Source organism: Sorex fumeus, unplaced genomic scaffold, assembly GCF_029834395.1.
Source record: "Sorex fumeus unplaced genomic scaffold, SorFum_2.1 ptg000051l, whole genome shotgun sequence".
Taxonomy (NCBI): domain Eukaryota; kingdom Metazoa; phylum Chordata; class Mammalia; order Eulipotyphla; family Soricidae; genus Sorex; species Sorex fumeus.
Genome location: NW_026606108.1, coordinates 37,573,421 through 37,590,278, shown reverse-complemented (window position 1 = coordinate 37,590,278; position 16,858 = coordinate 37,573,421). Strand labels below are relative to the sequence as shown.

The 16,858-nt window shown below is 50.5% G+C and overlaps 1 protein-coding gene across 2 annotated transcripts; it reads right to left on the bottom strand.

Moving 5' to 3' along the window:
* Window positions 1-2,913: 2,913 nt before the first annotated feature.
* Window positions 2,914-16,539, bottom strand: FAM53C (family with sequence similarity 53 member C). Of its 2 annotated transcripts, none has more exons than XM_056124326.1 (5): window positions 16,400-16,539; window positions 12,766-12,995; window positions 12,318-12,375; window positions 7,487-8,271; window positions 2,914-5,938 (listed from the first exon to the last, which is right to left on the bottom strand). In XM_056124326.1, the coding sequence occupies exons 2-5, from the start codon at window positions 12,841-12,843 to the stop codon at window positions 5,681-5,683; spliced, it is 1,179 nt and encodes a 392-aa protein (XP_055980301.1). In that variant the 5' UTR covers window positions 12,844-12,995; window positions 16,400-16,539; the 3' UTR covers window positions 2,914-5,680. The 2 variants fall into 2 exon arrangements, with proteins under 2 accessions (XP_055980301.1, XP_055980300.1); XM_056124325.1 differs by lacking the exon at window positions 16,400-16,539 and adding an exon at window positions 15,946-16,334.
* Window positions 16,540-16,858: the final 319 nt, after the last annotated feature.

Genomic DNA, 16,858 nt, shown 5'->3' with positions numbered 1-16,858 from the left:
TAGCCGTGCTCCGCCCCAAACCTCCCCGGGGCCTGCAGTGCCCCCTGCGGCAGGGAGGGGAATTGCAGTTTCTGCCAGGGTGGGGGAGTGGGCGGGTCCTTCAGCACTCCCCCGTGGTGCCTTCCTTCAGGGTTCCAGTCTTCCTTGGATGGGGGTCCCTATCTGAAATTCCATACCCTTCTAGGTCACCAAAACTAAACTGGAATGGGGGGGCGGTGAGGCTGAGGGACAAGACACTGAGAGAGCGTCAAGTGCCCTAACATCCTATTGATTGCCGAAACTGAAAATACGTACTACTTTCCCGTTGTATTTTGGGAAACAATCCCCGTTACTATACCATATACTATACCATACGGGGCACAACGTGGTTTCTTCTGATTGGCTCATGACCACGGTGCTGTCTCCTTCTCTACTAACAGGACTTTAGAGGCTCCTCTCCAACTGGCGAATTCGTTATATCCATCAGATGCGATAATCCGCTCTTTCCATTGGCTGCAAGCCAACACAACTTCATCTCGGTGTTTTCACTTTAGCCCAAAGACCAGATTCTACCCCTCCCCCTCTTCCTAGTCCGCCAATATTATTCAAGTTCAGGTGTTTCTCAAGAGCTGGAAAGAACCCAGCAGTAGAGTAAAATAGAACCTACTGAATAGAACCGCATCGTACCGTAGAGACAAATGGGGCTTAGATCAACGAAAACACCACCACACATCCAAAATTCATTTTTTAACAGGCATAGGAGATTGATAGTACCTGATAGAAAAGGGGCTGTGGAAAAGGCCAGATGCTAACTTTTTGCCTTATCATTCACGATAGGCAATGGAAAGTATCCAATCTTTAAGGATGGAGGACGTGGCTCAAGAGAACACTAGCTTTGCATGTGTGAGGCACTGGGTTCGATTCCTGGCACTGTGAAAAATAAAAACTAGAAAGTCAAGTTTGACAGAGGTTCTATTGTCTTATGGATGCATAGTCTTGAGTATATATGGGAAACTGAAACAAACCATACAGAATCTAGTAATTATCCATGATAATTTCTAGAAAAGTCACTACTTCATTGACCTGCCCCCTATTAAAATAGCTGTGGTTCTTTTTCAAGTTGTATGAACTTTCTCAGTTTTATCATAACTTTGTCTTTACTCTTGATCTATCTTTCTTAGCAAAAGTTGGGGGTAGGAGGTAGACACACCAACTAGCGACTTTAGTAATAAGTATCAAACATCTAGTTAAATATTTGCAAACTAATGCTGCAGAACACTAAGGAAACTTTTTCTTGAGCTTTTCCTTATTCCTTGGAACTTCCATCTTTTACAGTCTACCTGAGATCATACCCAAATGTTCTTCTGTGCCAGGACAGGAGATACTTCATAAAGCACATGACCCATAAGTGATAGAAGAACAAGGATGAATGCATATAGAGAATAGCTGCATTACAGTTTTTCTATCAGAATTCATTGCTGACTTCTCAGAAACGAGATAGAAATGTGCTAAGGTACAGGAAAACAAGCAGAAGAATTTCTTTCAACAAATATGGCAGGTACTTTTCATGTGCCAGCAACTTTTCAAAGTGTTGGAGACACAACTCTTAAGACAAAACCTTTCCCTTCATGGAGTTTACATTCTTTCCCATACTAGTGGGACCTCAGAAACAGGAAATGAAATCACACTTGGCCTTACAGAAAACAAACAGCAGAAAAACTCGTTTTTAAAAAAATGAATAGGGTTAGGGATGTGGCTAAACAGTTGAGCACATGCCTTGGCATGTATAAGAACAAGACATGTGTAAGAATGAGACAGAGAGAGAGAGAGAGAGAGAGAGAGAGAGAGAGAGAGAGAGAGAGATGAGGGTGGGAGAGAGGGGGAAGAGAGAGAGGGAGGGAAGGAGGGGGGATGGGGCGGTCATTTTAGATATTCAAACTGCCACTACTGAAACAGGTGAATTAAGACAGTAACGAAAAAATAATCATTCTGAGCTTTCCTAGACAAATCTTTGTCCCACTCCCTAAGCCCTTCATTTCCTGAACAAGTGACAACTCCCATTCTTTCTAGTGTATTTTTACCCTTCAGAGGTTCCAGGTAGTCAAATCAATCCTGTCCTCTAGGCACACTTAATTGGTATTCAGCAATGAGTGCCACTAATATGAAGCAGGAAACTGGGACGAAGGCTAAGCAACTTGACTCTTGTGCCTGGCAAGTCAGCACCACAGCTGGTTAAAAAAAAAAACAAAAAACAAAAAAAAACCCTATGCCTTAGGGACAGAAGGCTCTAGCTTGAATCTCCAAGCAACTCCACTTCTCCAACATTGGAGGAATGCTTACACAGGGAAAAGATATGGGCTAGAAACGGCTAAAGAGAGCAAACCACACAGCTTTTGGCAAACAAGCATTCCAAATTGAAGTTTTAGAGAAAACACAGCTAGGACATAAGGGGAGCCCTGGTCCTAGGACCTTTCCCAAAGCAGTATTTTAAAGATGGAGGAACTGCTTCCATCTTTGAAATTTGTATTATGCTGACCGAATCTCCATCTCTCCAGGATATATGGTGCAAAAAGTCAAAAGAGAAATTCCTTATCAAATTTTCCATTCTGCATTCTCCAACTTCCCAAAGTCTACAAATCAACCTAGACAAGTTCCTGAGTGCACCATCAAGCATTTTTCAGGGAGCAAGAATGTATTAGTGCTTGGCTTCAACCTGCTCGAAGTGACAGTGAAAGCAGGAAAGAGGAGATGGGATAAGAGGAGCAGGAAACAGCCAAGGCTGGAACAGATGCTAGGCACTAGGTTAAGAACCAAAAGTTTCAACATGTACTAGAGGAAGGAGCTCAAGGCAGCTGGTTTTCTCCCTGTTGCTTCTCTGTCTTTCGTGGTGAAGAAGGGAAGAAGACACTTTAATACACAAGGTTGCTTGGGAAAATGGAATATTCTAATAAAACTTTATTTTTTCAAACACAGCCACAGAGGCAGGACCTCATGTTTAACACACACAGACTTAATGGATTTTTTTTTAATATAAAACAAAGTTTACGAAAAATTTTTTTTCCACTTTTTGTAATCCCATTAGCACAGGGACTTTGGCAGCAGGTGGGAGTGAAGGGCAGCTGGAGCTGCCACTGGGCAGTCACCGGGCACAGGAGGAGAGCACCAGCCTGGGAGTGGCTTCACTCACACACGCAGGAATACTCACCTACTGGTCAGCCACACCACACACACAACACAGATGCAGATGTCTACCCAGCATCAACCACAGCCTGTAGAGGTGTGCTCCACTCTGGGTAAGCCCAATGTGAGGAACTCCAAATAGTCAAAACAGCTAAAGTAGAGGGATGTTGTTTGCTTTACAAAAGAAGCAATCACAGGCTGCTTTTTTAATGATCAGCAATCCAAATGCACTGAAAAATAGCATTTGGTTGACACAGAACCATTGGAACAGATCTACTGTGTAAAGCAGAATGAAATCACTTCTTACAAAAGGCTTATCCCAGGGCCACAAATGCTTAGATCAGGAAGCAAGATGATAGTTCCAGCTTAACTTTACAGTCTTAAAGTAATGGAATTCAAATACGTTATCTATAGGCCATCTCCCCTAAGGATGGTGCCCTAGGGCTGTAGGGGAGCTGGGGGAAAGCAGCATTACTGCCCTCACTTCTTCATCTTAGGGCCTACTGAGACCCCAGTGGCATTGCCAGTGGCCTATTAGAAGCTGGCAGAGCCAATCTGCAGCAGAGAGCCCAGGGATGAGTTTGCCCCAGGAGGAAAGAAGCTGGCACCAGGGAAATTATGGCCTAAAGAGGGAGAAGGGCCAGGGGAGGAATGAAACCAAGGATGGGCAACTCCTGGGCTCACAGTTTCCCTGGATTCTCCAGAGAGCCTCTCTGGCCCCTATAGACCCAGCAGCTCACTGGTAATACGTGGTAACTAGCAGGAGAGGAGAAGGGAGGAGTCCTGGAAGGACAGAACCTCTGAGGCCAGAGGCTGAAGAAATGGCCACCTCCTCTGGAGTGGAGGCAAGGAGGCTGGAGCCTCAAGGATGCTCTTCTCCAACATGGGGGAGATCCAGAAAAAGCAACTCAACTCACCCGGAAGAAGACACAGATTGTGGTCTTCCTCCATAGCATAAGCAACTGGGGTCCCTTGACACCCTGGAAGTCGAAGAGGAAAATACCCTTCTAATACGAAGGGTCGGTCTAACTGGATCATGGGGAGTCTAACCAAAGCTGGACAAAGCTACACAAACTCATGTGGCAGCGAATTCAGTATTCGGCTCCACTGGTGCCAGCCCTCCATGGCTCCTGTACTGGGGCTCTCAGGACCCACTGCCTGGGCTCAAGTTGTGGAAGACCAGAAAAGGGGAAAAAATAAAAAAAGGAAGAAAGAAATTCAGTCCAATAACAACAACAAAACTCCCAGTTGCTTCTCACAGCCTTTGCTTTACATGTCCTCAGCCAATCCCTCAGTGAGCCCCAACCTCCCCGAGGTCTCTCAGGGCCAATTAGAGGCAAATAAACATTTCCTGGCAGGAGTGGAAGACAAGCAAACTAGGAAATGCTGATATATCTCCCTTGCTCCTTCTCAAGCAGGTCAGGAAAATGGTTAGACCCACATCATTTAAGGACTCATTTCCCCATAGCCCGCTTCCAAAGGGCAGTGACGGGTGAATTTCCTCAGGTCTGCAAGGCGCTAAATGCCTCTTTTGCAGGTCAGTTCCATGGATGCTAGGAACTAACACAGGGCCTTCCATCGTTATTCTTGACCCTTGAAGGCCAGAGGGTGGGGAATAAAAGGTCCATTAAGGAGACAGGAAGAGAGACGGAGTCCTTCACCCCTGGCCTCAGTTGCCCACAGGTGTTTGCATTTGCTTAGAGGCAGACTGTATACAACCAAGGTAAAGTCATGAGGGAAAGAAAGGGGCAGCCCAGCATCGGTGGGTAGAGCTCTCTCTGGCCGCCAACACTAAAGATTTCTCGTGGGGAGGGGTGGGCCTAAGGAATGCAGCGACCATTCGTTGAGGTCACAGCACTTGAAAGACCCTTCTATACCCCAAAGCAGAATCCTTTGCAGAGCCAGTGGTACTTAGGGATTCCAAGCCTGGTTCTGAAGCTACTTTAGGAGCATAACTTGGTGCCTTCCTCTTGACTCCTTGAACAAGCCAGCCGTGCCGTGAAACCCAGGCTGGGGGGGTGCCATGCTGCTCTGCTGAGAGCACATGCCCTCTTCCCTAAGGCGACACAAGCATACCTTCACGGGGTCCACTCCCATGCACACACACACTCTCACACAATTTCTCCGAGGAGGCCGAAGGAACCCCCCACCCTGGCCAAATTCTAAGACACAAGTGCCCTTTTGAAGCAAAGGGGCTAGTGAAATTCCCCGAGCTGGGGTCGGCAGACCCCTTCCATCCCTGCCCACTGCTTTGTCAGGGGCAGGGATACTCACACTCAGGGCCGCCACGGGAAGGGTCTGCTCGGGGCTGTCCCTCCCACCACCAGCTCCGTTTATCTTGTCCCGGCCAGTCTCTCGGCATGGTCGAGCTTCCTAGAGTGAGAAGATTTCCGGCTGCCCTGAGTCGGAGCCCTCCACTCACCCCCATTCCCAGGCTGGGCCCCCCGTCGTGGGGCCTTGACACTTGTTAGTAGCCATAAGAGAGTCAGTCCGTGTGGCCCCAGGAAGCAGCCTCTCAGTTTTAGTTCTCCTCAATCAGATTCAAGTCCAGGTCCCCAAAGTCCTGCTGGCACAGTGTCCGCTTGCTCAGCGCCTGTCGCCCCCACCGCACAGCCCCTTCCTCCTCCTCTTCGCTTTCACTCAGCACCTGGGAGGAACCCCCAACGGGGCTGCAGGAAGCAGAGAGGGGTGGGGGGCTACAGGCCATGAACCACGGCGGAGAGATGCCGCTGCCTTCCCGGGCTGTTTCTTGGAGAGAGACACCTCCTGAGTATGGTTTCTGTCAAACAAACAACAAGCGTTAAGCATGCAAAGGCAATACTAATTTGCCAAGCCTCCTGATCCAAGCTATTTGCCATGTGTCTCTCTTGGTTATCCCTGAAAACAGGAGTCCTAGGTTTTAAGGAGACTTTGTAAATTCCCTAATAAAATTTTATTATATTTTTTGGTGGGGAGAGCAAGTTGCGCCACACCTGCTATGCCATCTCTCCAACCCACTTAATAGAATTAAAAAAATTTAGCATTCATTAAAGTACATTCCTCTAAGGAAAGAGCCCAGAGGCTGGAGAGATAGTACAGCGGGTAGGGTGCTCACCTTGCACGCAGCTGACCCAGGTTGTATCCCCAGCACCACATATAATCCCCCCAGCCCTACTAGGAGTGATCCTTGAGAGCAGAACCAGGAGTAAGCCTTACGCATCACCAGATATGAACACAAACCCCCCAAAAAAGAGAGAAAGCACCCAGCTTCAGATTTAAGATTAAAAAGTAATTTATAAGGGGTGGGGGAGTGTGCTGGCGGCTTGCGTTTGATCCCTGGTACTACACTGTCCCACAAGTATCACCAGAAGCACCAAGCTGGGAGTAGCCCTTTAGCACAACCAGCATGACCAAAAATCCAAGGCCAAAAAGATCATTTATACATTCCACTTGGGCAAGAGTATCATCTGCGTCTCCCACTACTGTGTGGCAAATGCGCAGGCAGAGTCTAGCTCACAGCAATTATTTAATAAATGTGTGCTGAATGACTGGAAGAATGACTGAATAAATTCTCCTCAAAGAAGTCTGTGACCCAGTGGTTTAGAATATGTTCTCATATTAGGAAGTCCAAATAGGGTTGCTGAACAGAGGAATGATTCAGCAGCCCTCACAGACCCCATGAAGCAATGAGGATACAAGTGGCAAAACCAGCCTTGAGCACAGGGAGAGGCAACAATGGTTCTTCCGTAGTTCATGCCATCTCACCAAGGTGGGGAAGTGCCTTTCACAAGAGAGTCTGGAGTCCCAGCTGGAAGGATTAACTTAACTTTCACTCGTTTCTCCCGAGTTCCCTGGCCTGAGGAATTTCACAGGCCACGGGACTTCCAGTGCTAACGCTGGGACAGCTTCAAGCAAACCTGGGATAGTAGATAACCCGAGTGAAACTTCAAAAGAAAGGAGCCCCTGGGGAGCCCCGTCAGGAGGCACAAGCCAGAGAGCTCAACAGTGAAAAGCAAGGAGGCAAGAGAGATGGCACAGCCAGGAGGGTGCTTGCCTTGCACCTGACTGACCAGGGTTCTATCCTGGACATCCCATATGGTCCCTGAGCACCAACAGGAGGGAATCCTGAGTGCAGAGCCAGGAGTAACCCCTGAGCACCACCAAGTGTGCTACCCCCCCCCAAAAAAAAAAGAGTGAAGACAAGGGGCCTGGAAGACGCTGGGTGGGAAAGTACCTCTTGCATGCCCGAGACAGGTAGGTCAGATGGCAGGCATGGCACATTCGCACGGGGGACACAGAACAGAGAACCCCCACTTCCCTCCAAGCCTCCCAGTCCCGCTGGTCCCACCTGATTCATCTTGTCGAAGTCCAAGGAAGGCCGCAGCCGCCGGGGGTCCTCCTCGTGGCGCCGCTTGACCCCAGCTTTGCGGGCATCCAGATCACAAGGCTGTGAGCGGCTTCGGGGAAGGTTGCGGAGGCCTCGTGGTCGCCAGGGCAGTTCTGGGGAGGAGGCGGGGGAGCTCCGGGCGGAGGGCAAGAAGCGGCTCGCCTGCGGGCCCAGGCTGGGTGAGAGGGAGAAGCGGCGCTGGGGGGGGCAAGGTGACAGGGACTCGGCATCACTCTCCCAGGAGCCACTTTGGGGGGAGGTGACACAGGGTCGAGAGGACTCTTGGGCCAGAGCCAGGCTGAAAAAAGGGGGGCTGTAGGGCCTGCGGGGTGGGGCACATTGAGAAGAGGCACTGGGAGCTTGGAGGAACCTGAGGCTGGAGACCCGCTTCGGGGGGCTCTGGTGAGGCACCTGCGGCCCACCCCCTCCAGCACTGCCCCGGTGCTTGATGGGAGTCCACAGCTTGGAGGGGGCGGGCCGCCACACCGGCTGCCAGCGAGACAGGTCCACGGGCACTGAGAGTGAGCGGCAGTGCCTCTTGGAGGGAGGAGCGGGGGGCACGGGAAGCTTCTCTGGGTCTGGGGGCTCGGGGCTTAGGACTTGGGAAAGGGGCTGCTCATGAGGGGAGCTTCCCCGGCTGGGCGGTCTGAGGTGCAGGCTCAAGCCTGAGGGGTGGTAGCTGAGGTTGAGGCTGTCCTGGAACTCGGCACAGGAACAGTGGGGCAGGCCTCTCCAGGAAGCACCTTCTGGAAGGCATTTGTAACAAAAATATTATTAACAATATCGAACATACTTGTTAAGAGATTATTACATGCCAAACAATGACAATGAGCACTCCATCTAAGGATTCCCCCAAACCGCAGAAAACAGGGACAATCATTAGCGCCCCCCCACCACATTTCACAGAGGAGACATTCTAGTAACCAGCTACATGTAATCTAAAAATGAAAGCTAGACACAAATCCAGGTATATCTAACGCTAATCTTTCTTACAATTTGGTTGGTTTCTGTTATGTGGGACACACCCAGCAGCATGGGGGAACAGGGCCACTCCTGGCAGAGTTCAATCTGGTGGGGGACAATAGTGCTCAGGGGTGGTGTGCGGGGATCCTGGAATTCGAGGCCTAGCTCTGTCTCCCCGGCCCAAGTCTAAGTTTTTTTGTTGTTTTTTTGTTCTGTTGCTGTTGTGGAGCCACACCTGGTGATAACCAGACAGTTACTCTTGGGAGGCAAGTGCTCAGGGGCCTGCCCCAGGAGTGCTGGGGGACCTCGAGGTGCCTGCGATCAAACCTGAGCCTCAAGCATGTACAGTAGCTCTCCAGGTGATCTCTTCCCAGGCCCCAAGTCTAGGTTTTTGTTTGGCACACACCTGGTGGTACTCAGGGCTTACTTCTGGCTTTGTGTTCAGGGATCTCACCCGGCAGTGCTTGGGGAGAGGGAGTCAGGGAACACGCAGTACCAGAGAGCAAACCCGGGTAGGCAGCATGCAAAGCAACAGCCTTAGCTCTGGTACTATCTCACCCGCACCAGGGTTAGGTTTTTTAACCACTGTGCTTGCTATATTGCTTCCATGATGAAAACTCACTTGAAATTGGAAATATATTCTCATCTATTGTCTGCCACTTGGTCTCACAGATAGGACAGCAAGTATTGTGCCTGTTCCCCCCTCCTGTACTCCAACCACCCTGATCTGCTCCCCCAACTCCCCAGACCTCAACTGTGGAAAAGGGACTGATTCTCTTTTCCTTAGTCTTTTCCACTCCCGGTCAACATCATCAAGAAGGAATTAGGGCTGCTGAAGAGGTATCGAGAAGGTAAGAGAAGAGTCATTCTGAAACTAAGCAAGCAGGCTAAGAAAGGCCTTGGATGGTGACCTATGCCGTGCTGGGAACCGAAGCCACAGTACAGAAAGCAAAAAGCTTGCCTTGCCTGCAGCTGACCTGCTTCAATCCCTGGCATCTCATATGGTCCCCAGGAGTCTGCTAGGAATTATATCCTTGAGTGCTGAGCCAGGAGTTAGGCCTGAGCACCATCGGTTATGGTCAAATTTTTTTAAAAAAGAAGACTTGGGGGGCAGAGTGATAGTACAGTGGGTAGAGTGCTTGCTTTACAAACAGCCAATCCAGGTTTGACCCCCAGCATCCCATATGGTCCCCAGAGCCCCTCCAAGAGTGATTCCTGTGTGCAGAGTCAGGTGTAACCCTTGAGCATCACTGGGTGTGGCCCCAAAACTTAAAAATAAATAAATAATAAGGAAGACTTTATGCTTCTTAGGTTCCTTTGTATCTGGCTACTCATACACAATAATTCCTTTCCTTAGGCCTTCTCTTAATTCCAAAGTTTAGTGGATCAGGAGAGGAAAAGGGGAAAGACGGAAAGGAATGGTCCCCCCTCGGTGCATTCTAATTAAAATTTTACTTTTGAGAGGCAGTTCTATAAGGTACAAAGGACTGAATCTAAGCTCCTTTGGCTAGGGCTAGATATTTAGAGCAAATAATGTAAAATGTCAGATTTGAAACTGAGAAAACTCACAAATGATTTTGTTGCTTGCTGGGTGGCACACCTTGGTTCAGGAAATCTTAATGTGGTTCCAGGGATCCAACCAGCATCAGATATGTGAAAGGCAAGCACCTAAACCCATGTACTTTCTCTCTCTCTCTCTCTGGCACTGTCCCTTTTTTTTTTTTTTGGTCTGGAACCAGAGGCTGAATCCAGGCTTTCACATACGTAAGGAGTGTACTTTACACTGACTCACATACCCCGTCAACAATTGGCTTTTTTCGTCTTTTGAACCACATTCAGCTGTGCTCAGGGCTTATTCCTGACTGTGCGCTCAGGGGTCACTCCTGCTGGGGCTCAGGGGACACATGAGGTGCTCATGATCAAGCCAGGTTAGCTGAGTGCAGGCAAGTGCCTTACCTGTTGTACTATCTATCCAACCTCCATAATGAACATTTTAACAGCTCTGCCTGTTAATCTCCATTAGGTCAGAGACCATTCATGTAACGTTCTGTATTTACGGGATAGTATCTGATCCTCAGCAATAACTAAACAAGAGGAAGTTGGTGAACAAAGATGAGATGCAATACCAACTTGCTTCCTTTGCCAGGTGGCCCAGAAAAGAACCTAAGACTCAAGTCTAGTAGCACGGAAAACAGTGTTCTGGTCGTTCAAGAGTGATCTTCATGTAAATGCTACCTTGATCCAAGCCCCTATCACTGAGCCACTTTTTTCTTTTTTTAGTTTTTAGGCCATACCCAACAATGCTCAGGAATTACTCCTGGCTCTGCACTCAGTAATTACTCTTGGCAGTATTCATGAGACCATATGGGATGCCAGGGATTGAACTTAGGTCGGCCATGTGCAAGGCAAGCGCCTTACTCACTGTACTCTCTCTTTGGCCCAGACAGAGTAATTTATAACCTAAGAACTTACACTGCTTGTCTAACACATGGCCAACCTCGATTAGATTCCTAGCACTACATATGGTCCCCCAAGCAGTGGGTTGTGGGAAAAAAAAAAAAAGGATGTTCCCTACAGTTTTGCATTATAACAGAAGACAAACTGAGGGACAGGGAGACCTGGGCCTCCTACATGCAATCAAGCACTCAGCCCTTCTTTCCTGACAATCCCCTTCAACTTCTTTATTTTAAATTAAACACTAAAAAAATTGCAGGCACTAGAGACATTGTACAGTGGGTAAGGCACTTGCCTTGTAAGCGGCCGACCCAGGTTCAATCCCCAGCATCCCATATAGTCCCCTGAGCACTGCCAGAAGTAATTTTGAGTGCAGAGCCAGGAGTAACCCCTGAGCATCACCAGTGTGGCCCAAAAAGCAAATTAATAATAATTTTTAAAAAGTAAAAAAAAATTGTGAATGTAGGGGTCAGAGAAATAGTATAGCAAGTAATGCACTTATATTACATTCCTTTGACCTGGGTTCAATCCCTGGCATCTTTTATGGTCCCCTGAGCACCACCAGAAGTGATTCCCTCAGTGCAGAGCCAGGAGTAACCCCTGAGCACCAGTGGCCCCCAAAACAAACAAAAGTGAATGGATTACCTATTCAAAAAATCTGATTAGGGTCTGGAGCGATAGTACAGTGGGTAGGGCGTTTGTTTGCTTTGCATGCAGTTGACCTGGGTTCAATCCTCAGCATCCCATAAGGTCCCCTGAGCACCGCCACGAGTAATTACTGAGTGCAGAGCCAGGAGTAATCCCTGAGCATTACCAGGTGTGACCCAAAAAGCAGAAAAAAAATTATAAAAATTCTCATAAGGGACGCCAGTGAAATTGTATAATGGATAAGGCACTTGCCTAGCAATCAGTTAACCCTTACAAGCTCTCTAGCAGTATATACAGTCATTTCTAAATAGCAGAAATAATCCCTGAGCACAAAGTAAGGAATAAGTCTTGCATACCACCAGGTGTGGCTCAAAAAAAAAAAAAATTCTAACAATGAGTTAGGGAGACAGTTCAAAGGGTTTGTGTGCATGCCCTGTATGCAAGGGGCTTTGGGTTTCATCCCCAGCAACCACATGTTCCTCCAAGTACTACCAGGAGTGATCCCTGAGCACTGCAGCCTCTGAGCACAGCTGAGTGTGGTCCGAGACCCCTGCACCCCCACCCCCACCTCAAAAGGCCCCACATAGCTAGGAAAAAAAAAATGAAGTTGCATGCTGGTACAATAAAACACAAGTGTCAATCTCAGTGACCCAGGCAAAAAATGTCTGTCACTAGAAATGTTTGGATGGAGGCAGAGACACACACACATACATACACAGTGTCTTACCAGACACAAGCTGGAAAGGGTTCCCACAGCTGGAGATGTCTGCATGATCAGGCAAAGGCTGGGAGAAAGAGAATACCCATGATTCAGGCCCAGAACATGGTTTCTAGGAAACCCTTCACAGCTCACCCCTGCCAACTCATGGGCTAGAGGGGATGTTAGGGACTCCTATGTGCTCAATTTTTCTTCTTGTCTTCCCAAAGTTAGCGGGTGCAATAATCCAAATCTTCCAACAGCTCACACCCTTCTCCACCCAAGTGTGTCCCTTCTCAATTGGTGGATTTTTGCCTGCCCCCTTCCTTTTGGGCTGGGTTTGAGCCACTAGTGGGCTCTTTTGGTATAAATACCATATAACTTAGATAGCATAGGACCAGGGTGAAGTGATAGCAACAAACAGCCTCAGAAAAAAGGGGGAGGGGTTTGTGAAGAAGCAGGAAGACTGGTCTTTTACCAGACTGATGCTGAAGCGTGTGCATTTCAGCTCATCCAGAGTCTGCTTCTGTAGCTGCTCAGTGATCAGGGTTATCATGATTCTCCCCAGGATCTGACTTGCACACTTTGGAGCAAATGATGGATGTCTTCCCTGTTGTTCTTCCAGACCTCACTCGAGAGCCGTCTTCTGCCACTGCAGCACCATTCTAGCACCATTGGGACTTCCCTCTCCAGTCATGCCTGCTGAGTCTGCCAATTACAGAGGGACCAGGCCCAAGTGATATTAGAGATGTACCTGGTCCAAAGATGAAAATTGCATGGCACACATACCACAACATCCCTATGCCAGGCCTCTGGCAGACATTAATTGATCAAAGCTCTTTCCTGCTAAGCCTAAACATAGTCTCAGAAACATTCTGAACCTGGCACTCCACAAATCCAATAAAATGAAATGGAGTTGGCAGGCAAGTTGAAACCTATATGCCACTCCTAACCTGGTTCATACTCTGCTCACACTACCCAGAATACCAGAACCACTTAGGAAACAGCTCACGTGAGATAAGGATGCCCAAATGGTCACTTCCATCCTGATTAGACCAATATTTTCTTTGCCTTCCAGTCAGAAGCCAAGAGAAGTAATCTTTTCTTAAACTACACAGAAATAACAGGGAACAGGGAGGAACAGTGGCTGCAGAATGTCGTTCTGCTTCAGGCCAGAGTGAAGTTTTATACTCTCCCTTAGCCTCAACACCTATTTGAGACATATTGTTTCCCAACATCTACTGTATATATTCTTGTACAGCACAGCAAGGGGATAAGGAAATGGTACCAGGGTAATTCCAATTACTTCTCAATTCTACAAATGTTAACGACAACTCTGTGACTTCATCCAACTAAGTTTTTAGACTGATATGACTCAAGCAGCCTGGATGCAATTAATCAAGACTCCAATGGTCAGTTTGGGTAGAGGCAAACTATCAGCAAATGCTTCTCAAAAGCCTATACAACAACTAAAGGGGCAGGCTAATCTAGTGTATCAGCAACGTTCTACCTTTTTCCAACATGAACACAGCTCGCTAGCTGGTATACGAAGCATTTGCTAGTAAAGAAAATTATCAAGAAATCTAAATTTGATTCAATCTGTTATTACAGTTTTGGGAAGACATTTAATCTTTTCTTAGCCTCAGTTTATCTATCTGCAAAGCAAGCAGAATGACTTATCTGTTACAGGACACTAAAAGACAAAATACCAAGATGTAAAAAAACCTTACATCATTTGGTCTGTACAAATGAGAAGTCCACATAATCTGCTGTTTCTCACCCCTCCTGCCTGTTGCTCTACAGAGCCTCAGAATGCCAAAAGTGATATCATGAGATGAAGAAAGCAATCGCAGCGTTCATCTGTCTGGCAGAATGCCAACCTCCCTCACCTGTATACCAAGAGAAGCCCAAGAGGGCTCTTCCTGTGACCTTGGGGGCAGATCACCCTCCACTTTTGCAAGGGAGTAATCATCTCTACCATATTCCCACCTCAGAGAGGGCGGCCTCAAGGAAGAGCAAAGAAAAATACCCCGGGATGTACTTGGAGTTCTTTGGAAGAAAGGTGTGGGAGAAGTCAATCATCATTATAGTTAACTATCATTTTCATGCATAATTATTATTACCACCCTGAACGAAGTTCCAGCTTCCTGCGAGCTCCCTTCAGCTGCTTCCCCTACGTTCTTGTGGGAGAAGTTGCAGCTTAGATCACTTCTGCTCTTAGTTTCTTAACTGCCCTCTCAAACACCAACCAGAAAGAGAACCTAACTGCAGGCCTTGTACCCGAGAGACCCCAGGCCTCAGCCTGACCAGCTAGCAGCAGCAGCAGGAGGAGGAGGAGGAGTGAAGCAAACTCGGTTCAAGCTTTTCATGAGGCATTTGGCCAAACAGCAAACTCCCAGCCCTCTCTGGGATCAAGTGAAGAGAGTGATTTTGTGTTTTTCTGCATTTTAATTGTTGGGATGTGGCCACACAGGGCGGTAATTGGAACAATGCAACTACCACCCCGCAACTGATACTCTCAGTCTGAGTTTCCTAAAACAGGCCAGGCAAAGAGGGGGAACAGAACGGAAGCCATAAGGAATCAAACCAGGACACAAAAGAAGGCAAACCAGCTCCGCGAGGGGCCTCCTCTTTCTCAGGCAGGCATTGAAAAAAGTGCAAGAAGCTCTCCCTTGCCGCCTTCCTTCCCCTTCCATTTTGTCTGGGGGGGGTGGGGGGGAGGCAGCTCCGAACATTCACTGAACAAGTTAAAACTTCTCAGCTTCCAACTGGCCCAGGGTGCAGCCCTGCACAGAGGAGCAGGCCGCGAGGCCCTCTCCACAGTCCTAGCAGGCCCGATTCTCAATCCATGCTCTCACCCCACCGTCAAGACCCCTAAAAGAAAGACGCCCCCCATTGCTTTCACCCCATCTCCTATTGGATGGCAGGGACCCCTGACACCAGATTTCAGGGATGCTGAGCTGGTGCAACCTCGAATCAAGTCAGGCCAAAGGGGGGTAAGAGCCCCAATCCCCTGGGGGCCGTCCCTCCACCAACCCCCCCGCGGGTCCCAGCCCTACCCCTCTGGGGGAGTTGGAAGGAAAACATGAGGGGAGCAGGGAGGTGCAGGCACTGCTAAGTGGGGACCAGTCTGCCTCTTCCTCCATATGGCTCTGGTGGGAGATCGGGGTGACAAGTGGGTGCACCCCTCCCCCCACCCCGATGAAGACGCAAAAGCCCTCCACACCCACCCTCCCAATCTTCTACCTCTCCCTTGGCTCCCCTGCCGGTCCCCGCGGGGTGGGGCCTGGGGCGTCCGCTAGCCTCGCGGCGGGGGAGGGGGAGCCTGCAGGGCCAGCTCCCGTAGGAGGGTGGGGGGGATGGATGGGTGGAGAGGGGGGGGCCTGACGTCCGCTTCTTCCCACTCAGTTTGCATCCTCAGGCCGCGGGAAGCGAACTCGCGACGCAGGGGGATGGCGAAGGTCTGGGACTCAGCGCCCCGCCGCCCCCTCCCCCACCGCGTCCCGCGCCCCCCCTTCCCCCCCAGCCCCGGCGGAGGCGGCCGGCGAGGCCGAGGCGCGCGGGCGGCCGGACTGGGGGAGGGGAGAGGGAGGAGGAGGGAGGGCCGGCCGGGGTGCCCGCCCCGAGGCCCCAGCGCCACCTGCCCTCCGCCACCTACCGCCGCTCCACCAGCTCCCGGGGCCGCGGCCGGAGCAGCTCTGAGCGCTCCGTTCGCCCCACAGTGCCCTTAAAAGGCGCCAGCGCGAACCAACAGGCCCCGGAGGAGCGCGGGGGCCCCGCTGGCCTCGGCAGGATCCCCCCGCACGGCCCCGCCGAGCCGCAGGCCCTCGGCCCTCCCCTCTCCCGGGATCTCCCGGAGGCTGCTGTCGGGGGCGAGGCCGGCGCTCGGGTCCGAGCGGGGCGGGCGGGCAGCTCACCCGCGAGTCCCCCCCTCCGTTCGGGCGCAGGAGGTGGACCGGCCCAGCTGGAGGCACGGCGCGCGGGCCGCGGGGGAGGCCGTGCCCGGGGAAGGTAAACAAAGCCGGCCCGCTGCCCGCAGCGCGCCGCCCGGCCCCGCGCCGCTCCCTGGGCGTCGGGGACCACGCCGTGCCGGGGGCCGGGGCGCCTCTCACCTGCTCTCCTGTCCCGCCCGGGGCCGCCGTCTCGACGAAGGAATCCCCCGTGCCCAGCAGAGAACCCGTCCTCGGCGCGGAGGCTGCTGGGCAATGTAGTCCGCGCTGCGATCGGGGCCTACTCCGGAGCCCCCGAAGCCCCCTTGGCCGCCGCCGGGTCGCTTCCAACCGTGCCCACCCAGGACTCACAAAGGTTGCGGGGCCGTTTCCACTTGGTCCCGGAACGAGCCGTTGCCCTGAATACTTTGGACCATTGAAGAGGGCCCAGGGCTGTGCACTCCTTCCTCTCCCTCTAGCCCCCCCCAAACAGGATGAGGTAATGGGATTGTGATTATGACATCATAGGCGGGTCAGTTGCTTGCGTGGGGGGCGGGGGGAGTACGGTGGTTACAGCTGGACCACTTTCCTTAACGCGGGAAGGGAGGGGGATAGGCAGCTGCGGGGGAGGCAGGGATGTGG